This window comes from Pestalotiopsis fici (assembly GCF_000516985.1).
Source record: "Pestalotiopsis fici W106-1 unplaced genomic scaffold PFICI_Scf_1, whole genome shotgun sequence".
Lineage (NCBI taxonomy): Eukaryota > Fungi > Ascomycota > Sordariomycetes > Amphisphaeriales > Sporocadaceae > Pestalotiopsis > Pestalotiopsis fici.
This window is the reverse complement of record NW_006917091.1, coordinates 4,662,543-4,680,288: the sequence shown is the minus strand read 5'-3', so window position 1 is coordinate 4,680,288 and position 17,746 is coordinate 4,662,543. Positions and strand designations below refer to the sequence as shown.

Below are 17,746 nucleotides of genomic sequence, written 5' to 3'. Positions count from 1 at the left end.
GACAAATTTGTCATTTATCACAAAGTTAAAAAAAAAAAAAAAAACATGTGACCAGGCATTTGATCATGTACCAGGCGCTTGACACGTAATATTTACAGGGTTCGACGTTCTGGGACTGACGAATCTGTTCATTTCATTCCAGTTGCCCTGGGACAATGCATTGTGACGGGCGCTCTCGCCAGGATTAGAACCCATCAATTACTAGACTCGAGTCTACCTGCTATCATGACCTGATCCGCACAGATAGACAGACGTATGCCAACAGGAAGCATGAAATCTTGACCAATTAATATATCAGAGCATGTTGCATCCAGTTCAGCGCTCACTTAAACAAGATTAGTCATTAGAATTCCGGGGTCGGGAAGCCCTTGGCTCTAGGTACAAGAAACCAAAACCGAAAGATGCAAGCCACGAACGTAATTTGAATCGACATTGAAGGTAGCACAAAGTGCGCGGTATTTTTATGAATTGTGCGCCTGGGTAATGATGATTTGTATCTACCTCGAACTCCAGGTGATAACAATATAGCTTACCAAGCTTTTTCAATCCACTAACAGCTATCGACAGCAGGCGCAAACCACCTTGATGCTGACACATACCTACCTGCATCATACCTTGTTTTCAAGGTAAGAGCAGACAATCGAAACAGCAATGTTAAACTTTTCTGCCTTCTTTTAGGGGCCCCAAAAAAACACCCCTGAAAAAACCATCTTGTTCAAATCATCAACCTCTACTATTAAAACATCCATAACATTCAAGACCACAAGGGTATCAGCGCGTTTGTGCGGCTCGTAGCGGATCAACGACTGACTGCCCCACGCGGAGAGCAGTTATCTCGAGTATCCAGAGTCAGGAGCTGAAGATCTGGGAAGTATGTATTATGGCCCGTGCATTACCCGAAGAAAGGCCGACTTCTCCTGACGTCTGGACAGATATGCACGCCAAAACCGCGAGTTTGTTGCATTTTCGACGTATTCTCAGATTTATACGCTGCGTATAAAGCAACGATACTTTTGTAATAATATATACGTATTAAAAAGTATTAATATATTTATTAAATAGCGGCGGCAATTTAGAATTTTCGAATCCGATAAAAATTCGTAGTACGGTCGGTGGTTAAAGTGGAATCGAATTTAACGGGAATTATACGAATTTCGACGTTTTTCAACATTTATCAATAACCACGTATCCAAATTAAGTGCACCCAGGTCTCTAAAGACTATCGCGAGTCTCCGGTCCTGGGGCTACTTTCGGATTTTTGATACGACAAAAATTGGTGGAATCGTAGGTAAGTTTCTTTGAATTTGAGTACGAATCCAAATTCCGGAATTTATCGAAACTCACCCACGATTCCGCCAATTTTTGTCGTATCAAAAATCCGAAAATAGCCCCAGGACCGGAAATTCGCGATGGTCTTCAGAGATCTGGCTGCACTTAATTTGGATACGTGGTTATTGATTAATGTTAAAAAACGTCGAAATCCGTGGTTTTTAGTGTATTTTTGGCGTGCATATTTATCCAGACCTTAGGTGCTCTAGTTCGTTCTGGTGGTTTGATTGGTTGAATTTGGTATGGTCAATGCGTTCTTTTATGGAGTCAAGAAAGTACATCAAAAAACTAGAGCACTAAACTAAGGTCTGGATACTCGAGATAAGAGAGCAGCAGCTTTATCGATAAAGCCCCAACCCAACGTCCTCTCAAGCAGCTAGCTATTGTGTTTGAGAACGAAGCTCTCGGCTGGAAGACGTCAAACTTACCCAACCATTAACTTACCAATTTGTTTTTTTACTCTCTTGGCTATTCTTCTACTCCGACGTGCGATCCTACCAACGACCCAGACGCAAATCCACGACCCCCGCTCTCGACCTTCGGTAGCATACAAGCAAAGGCAGCTCGCACAGATGTCATGGCAGGCCAAGACAAGTTGGGAGGGGTGCCTGCTCTGCAGGTGAGCAAATGTCACCTCGAGACTGGGCGCAAACGGGTGAGTACTTCATGCCACTGGTGTCGCTTGTCTGTACCAGCCACCGAGCAGGAGGCTTTCGCTGACAGGCTACCTTGCTTCCTTCAAGTACCGGTTAAGAAGGGATGAACGCATACCATACGAGGAATCGCCCCACGCCGCTCAAGAAGCTGACTCTCTGGATGAGGGTGTCCAGAACGAGGATGATCTGGGTGGTGGCCCTGCAGACTGGGAATGGTTTGATGACATGATGGGATTCGCGACTGGCCCTTTCGACGAACAATCCGACAAGCAATCCGACGAGTTTGATGAGCAACATGGGGAGCAATCTGAGCAACCGCTAGATGTAGCGGGGCACCATGATATGGAAGATGCCTCAACCGACGGCTTTGGAGATGACGCGCCCGCGTCTTCAAGTCCGTCAGACGGCGAAAGCGACAATCAGCAGATAATCTTTCTGATCGATTCAGACGATGAGTCCCATGACGATGACGAATTGCAAAGTATTATGAGCGATGATGAACTTGAGGATGACATTCCAGATATCGGTATGGGCATTGGAAATGACTTTGTACCGATTCCAAACAACTCTCAGGCTCCAAATGTCCCACCCATCGCCGAATGGAGACTGAATCTCACGGCCCTGTCGCAGAAATATAATCTCTACTTTGCCGCATACAGTGACAAGATACACGTATCGCGACCGCGCAGTTGTTCAACACATGATCTGCCCTCAAAGCCAGATCTTGTGCTCAAACCGGCCCGCAGTGCAGCAGCCCGTTACATCATAGGGACTATCAATCCAGGCAAGCCACATGAGGTGAATCATCTCATTGTTGGAGATTTGGGTCTCGAGGAGATATTGCTCATGGCGCACGACGATGGCGATGTGACTGGCTATTACACCAAGGAGATCGAGAACGAGATTGCGGCCATCGAAACATCTCAAAAACTTTCTGGCTACGTAGTAAAGACCAAACCATTTTTCCAAGAAAACGTCGGTAAATCGGCATGGGGTCTTTCTATACATATGAAGTCTCGCCTCATTGCCGTGGGGTCAAATCTACATGCAGTCACTGTGTTTGCTCCGGCCCTTTCCCTCGAATCTCCGGAGCCCGATGTCCTCGCCGGTTCATTTTGGCAATCGATCAAGAAGACTCTCGATGGGTCTGCAGTTGAGTTTCCCGAGACCTTGAGGGCCTGCTTCCCGACGGCTACTGGCCGAGTGCTGAAACAAAGGACTTGCAACTGGAAGATAACCCTCGATACGTCGCCCGCTGGCAGCAACATTCCCAACCTGACTTTTAGCAACGACAAGGATGGAAACGCGGACAAGGTCGTAGCAGTTGATATAGAAGGAAATCTTTGGCTGATGAACATATGGAGCTTCGATGTACCCTTTCAGAAGATACCTTCGCTTCACCGCCGCTCGAGACGCACAGATGCTGGACAACGCGGGCCGTAAGTCTCTCAATTTCTGCCGATCCTCTTATGCATGCAAATTTGCTGCAGAAAGCTACCATGGCACCCACTTAATCATCTTCGTTGTGTTTATCATGGTCATTATTGCCTTCTCTCGAGCAGGAATAAACAATAAGCTAATTGCCAATCTGAGTAGACCACGCGGCTGGGGTGTACTCGTATTGCCAGCAAGCAGTTTTCTTACGTCGAATAACTGCTATGGTACTCTTGGTCTTCCCTCAGAAGAGGTCCGCCGCGCTCAGCATCCATCGATTGGAAGCTGGTTGGACATAAGCAAAGCTATCACCTATATACCGCAAAACGCGCTGTACTACCCTCGAAGCGGTGGCGCCAGGCGACCTACACCCGCGGAAATCAAGGAGCGCAATGAGAATCTTAGTCGGAACATGAAAGAAATGAACCGGAAAATCGACCTCGACTGGTGGTTTCAGCAGTATAGTCCTGGCCAAGCGCTGGACACCGAGAGAATGGCGACTTCATCAACACTTGACGATGGATCGAGTATACTTCGACTGTACGAGACAGGTATCGAGCTAAGACCGCACGAGAAGGACAAAATGGGCATCATGATGCAATATGCCATGAATCAAGTATTCCCCACTCCAACGAACTCGGTCGCCTTCCAGTTCGACCAGCAAAACAGGCTGGCGAACTACCACTTCATCCCAGAACTATCATTGGTTGTGGCAGGATCAATGTCTGGTCGTGTTGCGCTGGTCACCTTGACGTGCGACCAATATGGGCAAAGGGGCTTCAAGGTTGAACTCATTCTCCCCCTAAAGAAGGATGAGGAAGATCAGTTGCGTCCCCTTTGCCCCTTGTATGGGGTTGCCGTTGGGCCTCTGCCGGTCGGTGATCGTTCCGAGGCACACACACCGTCAATGTCACGGCGATATCGCATCATGATGCAATATTACGACCACAACATTCTCAGTTATGAGTTCAGTCGCGGCATGGAGTCTGATGTCCTGACCATCATTTGATATTGAGATCAAAAGCTCAAGTAGTCTTCCTTGGTTTCTTCTTCTTCTTCTTCTCTTGATTTGGTACTCTTTTCGATACCCTCGGCGTTTGTTTTTTTTTCAACATAGGAGGCGTTTTGGCAGTTGCGAAGCATTGAGACAGGGGAGTCTATGCTATGATGCATCCACAGTGTACTCATCTGCCCGCACAATAATACTGATAAGGATGATGCTACGGCTTGATCCATTTAGGGCTGGACGAGGCAGGAGTTTTACGGTGCATCGATTGACATACATACCTACCAAGGAAGCGACACACGACGTATCATGCATCATCATTATTGATGGACATAAGTTGGAGTTTCGTGGCGAAAATATGTAATACTTGACAGCGAATTGTTTCTGCTTCGTACATGATGTATTTGACAGAACATTGAATCATATCATGCGAGTACGTACAATGCGTGCGTGCATACAAGACGTGATGATGCGTAGAATGCTTCGAGAAGGCTACTGGAAACAGGGATGATGGATCCTCAAGATGGTGGTTACAGTAATGCAAGGCACAGGCAAGTTCCAGGACAGAACGTCATCTCTTACTCACCTACAGTGCAACATACATAGTAAGGTGGCCTTGAGTATACGCAATTTTGGGGGGCTTTGATTTGGGGGTGGTTTCATTAATACCTATGAAATATCACCGAAAGCCCGGCTAGGGGGCCACCTTAGGTCCCAGACCATCAACGGTTCTCTCGTAAAAGATATTACGTACAAGCGATTCTGTCAACGTCTCCAGTCTAAACCTTACGGCTTGGCAGATGAGCTTATTCTGACATTCGCTGAGATCAATGGCAGAGGGAGACATATTTCATTTTCAAGAGTATGAGTTTTTTTGATCCAAGAGTGTTTTCCATCGAAACTCGTCTCAGGCTTTGTGATGGGACATTAATGGGCTTTATGACGTCTCTGATTGCCTCAGAGAATGAGAAATCGGTCGGCACCTGATTGGTTCGAGATAGGAAAAAAGAAAGAAAAAACATAACTCTCTAGCGTCTTGTTCTCTTATCTCTTGGCATCCATAAGAGAAAGTCTCCACAGCAGAGCATTAAAAGCGGAAACCTTGAATGTGGAGTTTACTTTTTACGGCGTCTCCATAAGTATTTTTTTCTTTCGATCCGGACAAAAGGGCGCGTGTTTGATCAGGGATGGAGGATTTGGGGAAAAAAGACAAGAGGTCTCAAGCTGGGCCACTGCCGCCGCCTTGGCTTACACGTACAAAATACAAATGGGATGGGAGTGGAGAGGGAGGATCTCTCTCTTTCGATGGATGCGCGCCTGTCTGTCGGGCAAAACCGTGCTGTTGGTGTGGGCTAGACGAAAACAAAGATGCTCCATTTCTGCTCTCTTGACAACGACAAGCCTCCGCCCTGTCTCGTAACCGTACCACCTCTCTCGCCTGTGTCGCGTGCGGCCGTACCGAAATAGGTTATTTTAAAGTAGGTACCAATACGGCGACTAAACTTTTGTAGATCTGTCGTGCTGAAACAGCTGAGATCGCGGTGCCAGTGGCTTTTCATTCGGCGTTTCTTTTTCCTTGTTGCTGCTCGGGCGCATCTAGTTGCAGGAAGTCTGGAAGTGTAGATAGAGGCTGAGACGAAGACCAAGACCTCCCACTGCAAAGGGTGGTCCAGACGGATTGTTTTATAATTCTCGTTGCTATCTGCTTCTGTCTGACAATTGCTCTGCCTGTGTTGGGTGTGATACGTCTCTACACCACAGACTCTTGTAGCTGAGGCAAGGCGCTCGAAATGGTTCAAGGCTGGGGGAGCCTGTACTGCAAGTATGCAGCGTCGACGCAACAGCCTCATCTCATACATACATGGTAGCCTTTTGGCGATCATAAGTGCGGGCCTGGTACCGCAGGCTCCGGCTGGTTTATACACTGACACTTGGGTATCCATGCTGCACCATCTACTTGTAAATGGAGCATGAAAACAATACAGACTGGAGATTCAGAAGGCCCATGGCATCCCAGCTCCCGGGCAACGAATTGCGGTAGTAAAGGCTGACGAACAACCGAAAGTCTCTGCCGGAGTTTCATCATGATAGCCGTACTATGTACATCTATTTCTGCTTCCCACGTTGTCTGCCTAGTCATCTGGCATACACTACGGCATCGACACTCATTTCCCTGCTTCTCTCCATGTTTCAAAAACCCTATTGAGCCAAGCGGCGGCCTCTCGGTCCCAATAAGTAGTAGTAGAACATTTCTTGATGCTGATAGGCAACGTATTGCCGCATACATGAATGAAATAATTGACGGCATACTTTGACATCATGCTGGGCGGCGCATCGGACAATCGCAACACCTTGCCCAGAGTCGATCTCCACTGGCTCGGAGATTGTCTGGAGCAATACGTAGGAACCAACCGCTTCTCTAAAGTTTGTCCATGTTGCTCGTATGTAAGCGATGACTTGGAGGTATATACTATCCTTATAGTAGGTAGTGGTATAATGGTTATATTTCTCTTTGTGACCAATGACGTTGGGTTTGCAAATGCTTCTTTTCTGGTACGCGGTCATTGTTGATGATCACAAGCCGAGTGACAATCTACATTGCTCAAAGAAAGCATCTCAGCCCACATGGTGCACACTCCAGCTGCCAGGAAACGTATGCAGAATTGAAAATCATCATGCGCAGGTCATCACAGACGACTGCACTAGACAAAGTCCCTGAAGATCGCGTCCCATATGCAAAAACTCCTCCCCAAGAGACTGCTAATGAGATTCTACTCTGTGCTCTGTATGCGAATCTTACCGACTTGCGTCTTTGTTTCCTTTTCCGATGTTCGCCGTTTCAATCTCGCGACTCGTCGTCTGATGATTATCAGAGGGGCGGTCTTAATCCCATTCGCCAATTCGGACGGTTGCTAACACTTTGCTGTTTCCTGGACAAGCTATTTCGTAATGAATACCTCTGTCCCCACGCCATTGGCGGCGTGTGCTTCCTGTCTAAGTTGAGGCTCATCTAGGACCCTGGAACCATTTCAGGCACCCTGGAATTCGTATTTGCATGAGGCGTTAAATCCATCGCAAAAGCAAAAAGAATCAGAGACATCGCCAGTTTTGTGCGATGGAGTTCCAAACCTTCCAGATTGCAGATAACAGAGTAAAAAAGATTCTACGCCGCCCGCGATTATGCACGATAGGCGTCTTTCCCCCCCTTTCCCCCAAGAAAACCCACACCTCGGCTCTTTACCCCAGAGAAACAGAGGAGTATCCTGTCGTCATAGTTTTTTTTTTTTCCGCACGCGGACTGACTGGCCTGCGAAATCGAACGAACCGCCCACCCCGGCAAGGAAATTTTTACTCCTCAGTGGCTGTCAATCCCTGCTGCAGATGCCGAGAGATGCCCCCACTCGCCCATGTAGCTGGTGCTCTAGCACCCAAAACGGCATGGTGGCTAGACCTGGGTCTCCGGAGCGAATTTTTCGTCTCCCTCTCTCTCTTGCAACGATTTGAAGATTCAACGACAAAGAGAGGAGGCGATTCATCCTGCTAGGCCATGGAGATACCAGTGGATAGCAAAAGGTGGATACTTGAGGCAATGTCTCGAGTCTCGACCTTTTTCCCCATTTGAAAGATGCAACAGGCAAACAGGTCAGTACCGATCATGTAGACGAGACATGGTACGCGCTGTCAAAGAAGTTAGCTGCATCATGCGCTCATGCGCATATAATATAATACACTCCTGTCAAAGCTCAAATGATCTTCCTGTATGCATATTTTGTAAATTGGAAGAAGCAATTCCCAACTTGAACTTGACGGGGGCCTGGCGTTTTGATACGACACAATGGTATTACATATAAGTAATAAACACCCACGGGCATTGATTTGACAGCCCAACGCTAACTATACCAACCAAAAAAGAAAAAAAAAATGCCACTACGTACCAGGTACCGAGTCCCCCATTGCCAGGAAGCGTCCTCCACGCAATGCTCATTTTAGCTGAGTGAGGGTCACGAAATGCATCCGGGGACGGACACTGGGGAGGAGACACTTGTCCATCTTGATAAATAAAGTTTTGTTCTTGACAATATTGATTTCGTCCTCGTTAAGGTATCCCGATGCCAAGGGCCGCGTCTAATATTGAGGTATGGTATTCGGCCCATTGGAGACTTTTTTTTCCCCCCCTACTATGTACTGCCTCTCTCACTGTAGCAAGCTAGACAGACGGCTGTTCGACATGTGATAATTCCGATTTTTCAAAGCTAGTCGCGTGCATTTCCTATATGGAAAATACAACTGTGATATTGTCATCAGCCGTGAACTTGATCCCAATACTACAATGCAAAAATGATGCCTCGTTTCATCTACCTAGTTCACTATAGTAACATGTCAAAGTGGATGGATCGACAGGTGCCAGCGATATCGCTTGGCCGTGAAGCTTTACCTGGGCGCAGGAGATATCCCCAGAAACAGCCCAATCATGCACCCCCGTTCCTGATGTCTGTGACTGATCGGGTGCGGTAATGGCTGTAGGATGGGCTTGATGGGTTTAGGTATCGAGATGGGAGATCCTGGCTTTTGCCCGCCACGCCCACTTTGCAACCCCCCCCCCTTCTTCCCCCAAGCCAAGATTAATGAATCCCTCCTACGTACATTGATACATAGCCAAGACTCCCAAGTCCTTCTAGTGGTAAGTACACGAGAACGTGAGTGGGAGAGAAAGAGAGACATGCAGACATCCCATCGATACTTGTAGTGTTCATTTTGACTCTGGAGCGCGTGGGTTGGCGTTTTTTTCTTCTCGTCCTTCACTGCCTGGCTTGTCTCTCTTTCAGAGTGTGGTGTATCCATGTATGTAACTGTCCGGCAAAAAGGTGACTGTGGGGTACCTACAATCATTACATGCTACCTTGTACCTACCTCCTAGCTTAGCATTGCTGGGTGCCAGGCGTCTCCACACCCAGTCCGTCTTCTGCAGCTTCTCACTCCCGCGTCCTTCCTTGGCCCCCCGTCTCGTCCAGGCTTTAATTGGTTCCAGGCCTGCTATCTGCCCAAATTCGGCGCCCCCATCTGCGCTAGGTCGAGCCGGGCGATCTCGCGACCCAGCAAGTAGCAGCAACAGGCATTGCCTGGGCTAAGGTAGTAGGTACGTAGGTTGGAACTGGAACTGGAACTGGACTGGAACCACCCTCGCGCGCACCTACATAGCCAGGCCCAGCGTCACCGGCAGAAGCTCCTTGACCTTCAATTCTCCGTATATATTTCCCTTGCATGCCCGGCCGACTCGCGCTGCTCGCTTGAGTGGCCTCTTTTTTTCTTATTTCCTGGATTTCCGCCTCGATTATTTCTTTCTTGGACCCCTAAAACCTATATACTTTATAACCATCTTGGTTGGGATCCTCTGTGCCTGCTTCCTATCCTCTGGGCACACAACACCTGTATCCCATTGTGGTCCGAACCAAAAACCCTCTTAGAAGTTCCACTCGAAACCTCTCCTACGCCCAGGGTCCATTGGCCCTGCAACAACCGACGTCATGTCATACTCATGGGTCGGAGCACCAGCGGTGTTCAATGGCACCAACGACGAGACTGGTGGTGATTCTGGTATGTTTGGGGAAAAAAGAAACCAAAAAAATGGTCGTGCTAGCTCCGGCCGGCAAGGTTCCATAACTGCCATACGAGAGCGAGAGAAAAAGAAAGCAGAAAGCAAACTAACCCGTATTGCCTTTCAACAGTCACCGAAAACTTGAACCAATGGTACCAATCCGGCGACCAGGCGTTTATAATTGTTGCGTCTTGTATGGTCCTGATTATGATTCCGGGTATCGCCTTTCTCTACTCTGGACTGTCTCGAAGAAAGTCGGCTTTATCTCTGATCTGGGTGTCCATGATGTCCTTCAGCGTCATCGTCTTCCAATGGTACTTCTGGGGTTACTCTCTGGCATTCAGCAGCACCGCCACCAACGGCTTCATTGGTGACTTGCACCACTTTGGATTGATGAACACGCTCGCCGTGCCGTCCCCCGGCTCCCCCTTGATTCCCGAGTTGCTCTACTCGTTCTACCAGGTATGTCGTGGAATGGTGGCGCAGAAGAAAGCTAAAGTTTCGGACTTTTGGTGTGTCTCGACGGGCCTATAGGATTTGGACTAACCTGAGTGATTCTGCAGATGCAATTCTGCGCCGTGACTGCAGCCCTCGTCGTTGGTGCCACTGCCGAGCGAGGCCGAGTCCTGCCAGCCATGGTCTTTACTTTCTTCTGGGCGACAATCGTTTACTGTCCGGTAGCATGCTGGGTGTGGAACGTCAACGGCTGGGCTTACAACTATGGTGTGCTCGACTACGCTGGTGGCGGTCCCGTCGAGATTGGCTCGGGTATGTCTGCTTTGGCCTATAGTTGGGTACTTGGCCGACGTCACGAGAAGATGATGCTCAACTTCCGACCTCACAACGTCTCGCTCATCACTCTGGGAACGATCCTCCTCTGGTTCGGATGGCTCGGGTTCAACGGTGGATCTGCCTTTGGTGCCAACCTCCGTGCTACCATGGCCTGCTGGAACTCGTGCCTGACGGCCATGTTCGCTGCCATGACTTGGTGTCTGCTCGATTTCCGCCTTGCTAAGAAGTGGTCCATGGTCGGTTGGTGCTCCGGTGTCATTTCTGGTCTTGTCGCTGCTACTCCCGCTTCGGGTTTCATTCCTCCTTGGGCCTCCATTGTGCTTGGCGTTGTTACTGGCATCTGCTGCAACTTTGGCACCAAGAGTACGTTTTCCCAATTCCCGTTTTGTTCCAATGTCGTGTTGCTAACAGGAGTTTCCGTATAGTCAAGTTCCTTGTCAAGATCGACGACTCTCTCGATGTGTTTGCTGAGCACGGTATCGGTGGTATTGTCGGTCTCATCTTCAACGCCCTTTTCGGTGCCGACTACATCATTGGCCTCGACGGCGTTAACAATGGTGTCATTAATGGTGGCTGGATCAACCACAACTGGAAGCAACTGTACATTCAGATTGCCTACATTGTCGCCTGCTGCGCCTACACCTTTGTCCTCTCGGCCATTCTCGCCAAGATTATCGACCTGATTCCCGGTCTGCACCTGCGGGCCAGCGAGGAGGCCGAGCTTCTCGGTATGGATGACGACCAGCTTGGCGAGTTTGCCTACGATTACGTTGAGGTTCGTCGTGACTTCTTGGCCTGGACACCGGCCAAGGAGGAGCCCTCGGGTGATGGTACCAGGATCGTGCCGCAGCATGGAATTGAGGAGCACCAGAACCTTGCCAACACGAACGGACACGTGCTTGAGTCAGAGAATGAGAAGTTTGGTGCCTCGGCAAGAGATCCGGCCAGGGCAAAGGCTGCTGAGCAGGCTGCCGAGAAAGATGTTGAGAGGACGTCCAGCGCCGATGGTCGGCAATGAAGAGCAAGTCCCATGTGAATTACACTGCCTATATAAGCGAGCAAAATTGTTTTTCCCACCATTTACTATATCTGCTTGGGCTTCTGATGGCTGTATTTAATACCCCTTACCTGTCGGAACACACAAAGAAGTCATTCAAAAAAAAAAAAAAGATATTTGAGCATCATCGACGACGACTTTGGTCTCTCGTAGGATCTCCTGGTTACTGGGGCGAGAAGAGAAGATACATGAGTAGAGAAAAAAAAGTTGTTTTCCAAGGCGCGCGAGGAGTCATCTAGGATCAGATCGGTTGTAGTTTTGAGCAGGAATATACCACGACGGGCTTTTCTTTTCTTTCACATCAAGAAACAACCATGTGTGCGCTTCATGTCTCTTCCCTTGGTCACTACTCGTAGTAGCTGCATACCCTGCATTGAGCCAAGCCAAAACTCGATATTTGACGCTTGATGGACGTATACTGGCCATGGCGCGCATATAGTCGAAACAAGAGTATGTTAGTAGCAACCATATAGATAGACACATTAATTAAACTGATTTGCACAAGACAACTGAACTTGGACCTTTTGCATAAATGTCATGTTTGGTGTTTTCTCGGTACTAATTATACATAGCGCAAGCATAATCATTGCCAACATTGAAGATTGCAGCTGCTTTCAAGTCACTCCCAAAGTGCACCAAGCAGAAAGGAAGGCACGAAGGTCCCGGATATTTCCCCCCAGTAATCTGATTAATCTAAAATTCCCCAGAGCGCTTGCTCCTTCCAAAATTACAAGGTATCGAGTGCACATCTTTTGTTTTTTTGAACCCACTTCCGACCCAATCTGATCGACTCTGCCGTAACCACCAACCCTCTCCCCTTTGCCTGCGCTGCCTTCTGCGGGATCACCACGTTGTACGCGACCACAGCGGAATCGTGAGACCCATGGGCAGGCCTTGGTGGTTTGGCAGATACGAGGCAATTATTCGTCCTTGTCAAGTTCTTGGCCATCCAGAACTTCAATCCATCGCCATCCCCAGCCTCTTTCATCTAAACACCCACTCCTCTTTCTCATACAGACTTGGACACCACTTCCTTCATTACCAAAACCACTCTTGCCAGCTCTCGGCTCTGCAAGTCAGTATGGGCTCCACGAAAAAGGACAAGGAGCTCGAACAACATGCTCGTGCAGCCTTGGTGCAAAAGTGGCTGCCGAACGACAGGGACGACAAAGACGCCTACCATGCCAAGAAACTCACGATACTCAACATCATGGCCATCAACAATACTCTGGCCATAGAGGATACCAAGAAGGATATTCACGGCGTCAGGACGCAGTCTTCAGATATCAGCACAATGATGGAGGACCTCAAGAAGCAATACGAGGCAATGGAAAGAGCCCAGAAAAGCAATCAGGAGCGAATGGATCAACTAGGCAAGCTCTTGGAAGAGAATCAACGCTCCACCGAAGATGCGCGAAGAGAAAACCAGTCTCTCGGTGAGCGTGTTCGGGACCTTGTTGGACAATCTGCTCAAGTTGAGAACCGAGTCAGTACCCTACTCGGCAATGAATCTGAACGCATCAACGCATTGAAGGCACTCATTACTGGCCTGGAAAACAAGCTTGAGAAGCAGGCACAGCGCGACGAGTTCAAGAGCGAGCAATTCACCCGTCTCGACGAGCGCGTCAAATTGATCCAGGAATTGCAGCTGCTTGCCACATCAGCTCCTGGCAGATCGAGGGAGGCGATGAACCAGACTGAAAACAATCGTGAGTTTCTCTGAACAAAGAATCAAATTTCCAAGATGGTGGTTGTTACGAATGACTAACATTAGCAGCCGAAAATATCCCTCAGTCACAGGCTGATCCCAACCAGGCTCAGTCGAACGATGTTCACGACCCGAGGACTCACAACGCACGAGAATCGTCTGCCGATGGATTGGAGAGCGATATGCGCATGGACAGCGAACATTTGGATGAGGCAACCATTTTTGCTGCTTGTGGGAAATACATGAATAGCGTTAGATGGTTCAATCGCCGGCATACTCAGAAACCTCCTTCGGGAGAACAGAAGCATCGGTTCGTTCGGAAGTTTCTTGAAGCGCAGACCAAACGCGTTGCACACTATCTACAGAGCCTGATCATTGCACACTTTCCGAACATCCGCCTCAAATCATCTGACGGATACTCCCAGAAGCGGGTGTATGGACGAAACAGGATTCACTTGCGCATCAATGTCAATCACATCACTTGGGAAGATGTGAAAGCCGCTTGTAATGATGGATTCGACGCCTTGGTCATGGCCAGGGCTCAGATGGCGGACGATCGAGAGCAGGAGAATATGCGAAGACGCTGGACGCGGCAAGATGAGCAATCTTCTTTAGCACTAGAGCAACAGGATGACGAACATACGGTCGACAGCAATCTCCAGAACAATCGCCGCCATGATGCTACCGAAGGCCAGAGCATCAAGAGAAAGTTGAGCCAGAATGTCCAGAATCGCCAATGGACAGGTGAGGCAAGTGAGCTGTAATTCTAGCACGTATATTGATATCTGAGGAGGTAATTTTGGCGAGTGATGGTAAGTCGAGAGACGCAGTATATTCACAACGTAGAAAGGGTGGCGAATGTCGGTGTATGGTTGCACAAGCACATGACAGTAATTATATTCACGACGTCATGGAAGCAATGTCAGTAAATGGTTGCGAAACAAGGAGCATAGGATGTCTACGATGTTCAAGCCAGTCTCAACACAACTCTCAGTCTTGCTCATGACTTGCTACGCAACACACGTCTATCAACGTTGATGTCCCTGGCTCACAAAAGTCCATGTACTTGCGAGACCTACATTGCCATGGGCAATCTAAATTGCTCAGGAGCAGGGACTATCACAATGCTCATATTGAATCTACCGTGTCGGCATCTTGCGGAGAAAACTTGGGGTGTTTCAATTGCAAGTACTTATAGCTCGCGATGATTACACTCGTGCAAGTCAAATACCGATTCGCTCTACTCCACATATGTGGGTGGTCTGTTTAATACACAGCTTGAGGCGTCATTACACACACACACACACACTGGTGGGCATTACATTAATTCATTTTGGACAGATGGTCGCGTTCGGCTTGGAAAAGTGCCCGTTCATTCGCTGCATTGTAATCAAGGGGAGAGGGCCAATCAGTCTCAAACACCTAGATTCTCTGCGTCCCCAGCGAGTCCCGTGGTGTCGAGCCCGACGTACTTGTTGATCCAGCCTAGAACCTCCTTGTGCCATACGAGTGAATTTTCTGGCTTGAGCACCCACTATTGGTTGAGATTAGTGTTTTCTTTTTCTTGGCTCATTTCATCGATTCTTTCGTCGCTTGCGAGGATAGTAGGGAGCGATGGTAGGTGAACAAAGGGCAGCAATGTGAAGGGGGGAAAAAAAGACTTACATGATTCTCATCGGGAAAGATCAATATCCTACTATCCACGCCCCGAGTTTGCAAGACATTGAAAGCAGCCAGGCCCTCGGTGACGGGCAAGCGGTAGTCGAGTTCCGAGTGGATAATGAGCTGGGGTGTAGCCCAGTTGCCCGTGTAGGCGGCCGGGTCCCAGCGCTCGTAGCCGGCGCGGTTCTCCCAAAGCGTGCCGCCCATGTCGTGGATGGTGAAGAAGAGCTCCTCGGTGGCCCAGTCGTTCATGGTGCTAAAGACGCCGTCGTGGCAGACGAGGGCCTTGAACTTGCGCCCCAGCGGCTGGCCCTGGATCCAGTTGATCATGTAGCCGCCGTACGAGGCGCCCAGCGCCACGGCGCGGTCCGTGTCCACGTACGAGAGGTTGGACTCAATGTACTCAAAGCCCTTTTCCAGGTCCTGGTACGGCCGGCCGCCCCACTGCGTCGCAATGGCGTCGGTAAAGTCCTGGCCGTAGCCCGTCGAGCCCGTCGGATTCGGCGCCACGACCACGTAGCCCTGCTCGGCAAAGATGGCCGGATTCCACCGCGTGGACCACGACTCGTTCCAGGCCCCCTGGGGACCGCCGTGGATGAGAAAGGCCAGCGGGTACTTCTTGGACGGGTCAAAGTGGGACGGCTTCATGACGAGCGCGTGGACCTTGTAGTCGCCGGCACCGGGGAACCAGATGCTGCTGACTTGGGACTGGTGTAGACCAAACGACTTGCCAGATTTCGAGGCGCTGGACAAGAGACTGACGGATGCCGATTCCTCGGCGCTGGGATCCACGATGCTGTAGGCAGAACTGTCCACGAGTGAAGTGGAAGTGGCAAGGAGCTTGCCAGACTTGTGCGAGAGGTTGAAGAAGTCTCCCGTAGACCCGGTATTGGTCAAGGCCTTGGGCAACTCCTTGGCCTCCAGGGGCGAGGCGGGCAGCCGGTACAGCAGATTCTTGCCCTTGTCTTCTGCCGTGACAAACAGCTCCTTGTCATCGTGGCTCCAGACGATACCATCGGGGCGCTGATCCCAGCTTCCCTCGCCGTCTTCCGTCTGGTAAAACTCCTGCACGTTGCTGAGGTCCTTGATGTCGGGTATCAGCAACAGCCGCGTCTTGTCGCTCTCGTACTGGCGGTGGCGCATGCGCTTAAATGCGAGACTCTTGCCCGAGTGAGAGAAGACGGGCGAGGCGCTGTAGCCCTGCAAATGGCCCGTCTTGACCTGCTGCGGCGCGGGTGGCTTGTCCTCGGTAAAGGTGCGCAGGGGCACATAGTAGAGGTCCGTCTTGGTCCACAATGCCGGGTTCAGCTCCGGGTCCGAGGCCACAAAGGCCAGACCTTCCTTGCTAACGTCAAAGTCGGCCGCACCGCCAAAGGGCGGGACCGGACTCTCGAGCCGCGTGCCCTTGAGCGCATTGGTCAGCCCGGCGCCGGCAAAGCTCCAGACGCCCTTGTTGCCCCTTTTGAGCGCGCCGTACCACAGCGAGGACTTGTTCTTGGTCACGTACGAGTCCCAGTGGCGCACGAACAGCTCCGTGTAGACCTTGGCCGAAGTATACGACTTTGGCTCGTCAGCAGGGTTGTAAAGCTTTCCCGCGGGCGTCGTGGGCGCCGAGACAACCAGGGCGACCGTGTCGTGGTCGAGCTTCTTGGTCTTGAGGTTGGATATCGAGCCACTAATGACCTTGATCTCACGAGGCCTACATTGGATTGGTGGAGCTCAGTTAGTTCCCCATGATCAATAACAGCCTGAGCCAAGTCCGCAGCAATGCAGAGCAGCACGGGAGAAATGGACGGTGAGAATTCTGGGCTGAAATAAAACGCACTCGGAGCCATGCTTTGTGGCGTCGGCAACAAGCAGATGTGAGCTGCCCTTGTCGCCGCTCTTGACGAGCAGAAACTCGCTGTCTGATATCCAGGTTGGCTCCGAATAGGCCTGGTCCGTGTATAGCGTGGTTGAGTGACCAGTCTCGATATCGAGCACATTGATGGCGCCACTGCGCGAATGATTCTCGAACGAGTAGGCTGATACTAGAATGCCAAAAGATTACGGGTCAGAAAGATGTTTATTTAGGCCCTCACAACAAGCCAATCATTCCAATTAATTCCCAATTGATTGGATTCAATCAATGAGAGCCAGACTACGGTAGGTGCAAAGTCCACATACCAGAGTATAGAGCCAGGGTTCCCGACTCGTTCGGCACGGCGGCCGAGCGGCGCGGGGCGGAGAGTAGGACCTCCGGGGTGAACTTGGTGGCCATCATCACCATTGCTGGGATACTTGGACGGTGTTCCGCGGGGAGGGGGTGCAACTGTGTGCAGCTTGGTGAGGTAGAAGTAGAAAAAAGAAGAGGAGTGAAAAGAGGAGAAGTGAGCAGGGAATGGAACAATAATTAGATCGACAGGAATCCTCCTTTTTGTTGTATGCGCGAGTGTGTGTGTGTCTCTCGCTCTCGATACTGTGTGTACCTACATGGCTGGTAAATGGATCGTGTCACTGCTGTCGC

General features: G+C 49.9%; 4 protein-coding genes across 4 annotated transcripts; 3 read left to right on the top strand and 1 right to left on the bottom strand.

The window, feature by feature from the left end:
- Window positions 1-1,906: 1,906 nt before the first annotated feature.
- PFICI_01403 (uncharacterized protein) lies at window positions 1,907-4,428 on the top strand (the record flags this gene model as incomplete). The annotated part of the gene is made up of 3 exons (XM_007829984.1): window positions 1,907-1,984; window positions 2,025-3,424; window positions 3,582-4,428. 3 exons carry the CDS (start codon window positions 1,907-1,909, stop codon window positions 4,426-4,428), a joined length of 2,325 nt encoding a protein of 774 aa, XP_007828175.1.
- A 5,522-nt stretch (window positions 4,429-9,950) lies between these two features.
- Window positions 9,951-11,831, top strand: PFICI_01402 (uncharacterized protein; the record flags this gene model as incomplete). Its single annotated transcript, XM_007829983.1, has 4 exons — window positions 9,951-10,020; window positions 10,152-10,483; window positions 10,585-11,176; window positions 11,239-11,831. 4 exons carry the CDS (start codon window positions 9,951-9,953, stop codon window positions 11,829-11,831), a joined length of 1,587 nt encoding a protein of 528 aa, XP_007828174.1.
- Window positions 11,832-12,951: 1,120 nt separating this feature from the next.
- PFICI_01401 (uncharacterized protein) lies at window positions 12,952-14,342 on the top strand (the record flags this gene model as incomplete). The annotated part of the gene is made up of 2 exons (XM_007829982.1): window positions 12,952-13,579; window positions 13,648-14,342. The coding sequence occupies 2 exons, from the start codon at window positions 12,952-12,954 to the stop codon at window positions 14,340-14,342; spliced, it is 1,323 nt and encodes a 440-aa protein (XP_007828173.1).
- A 650-nt stretch (window positions 14,343-14,992) lies between these two features.
- On the bottom strand, window positions 14,993-17,509 carry PFICI_01400 (uncharacterized protein; the record flags this gene model as incomplete). The annotated part of the gene is made up of 4 exons (XM_007829981.1): window positions 14,993-15,112; window positions 15,244-16,939; window positions 17,066-17,270; window positions 17,407-17,509. The coding sequence occupies 4 exons, from the start codon at window positions 17,507-17,509 to the stop codon at window positions 14,993-14,995; spliced, it is 2,124 nt and encodes a 707-aa protein (XP_007828172.1).
- Between the last annotated feature and the right edge of the window lie 237 nt (window positions 17,510-17,746).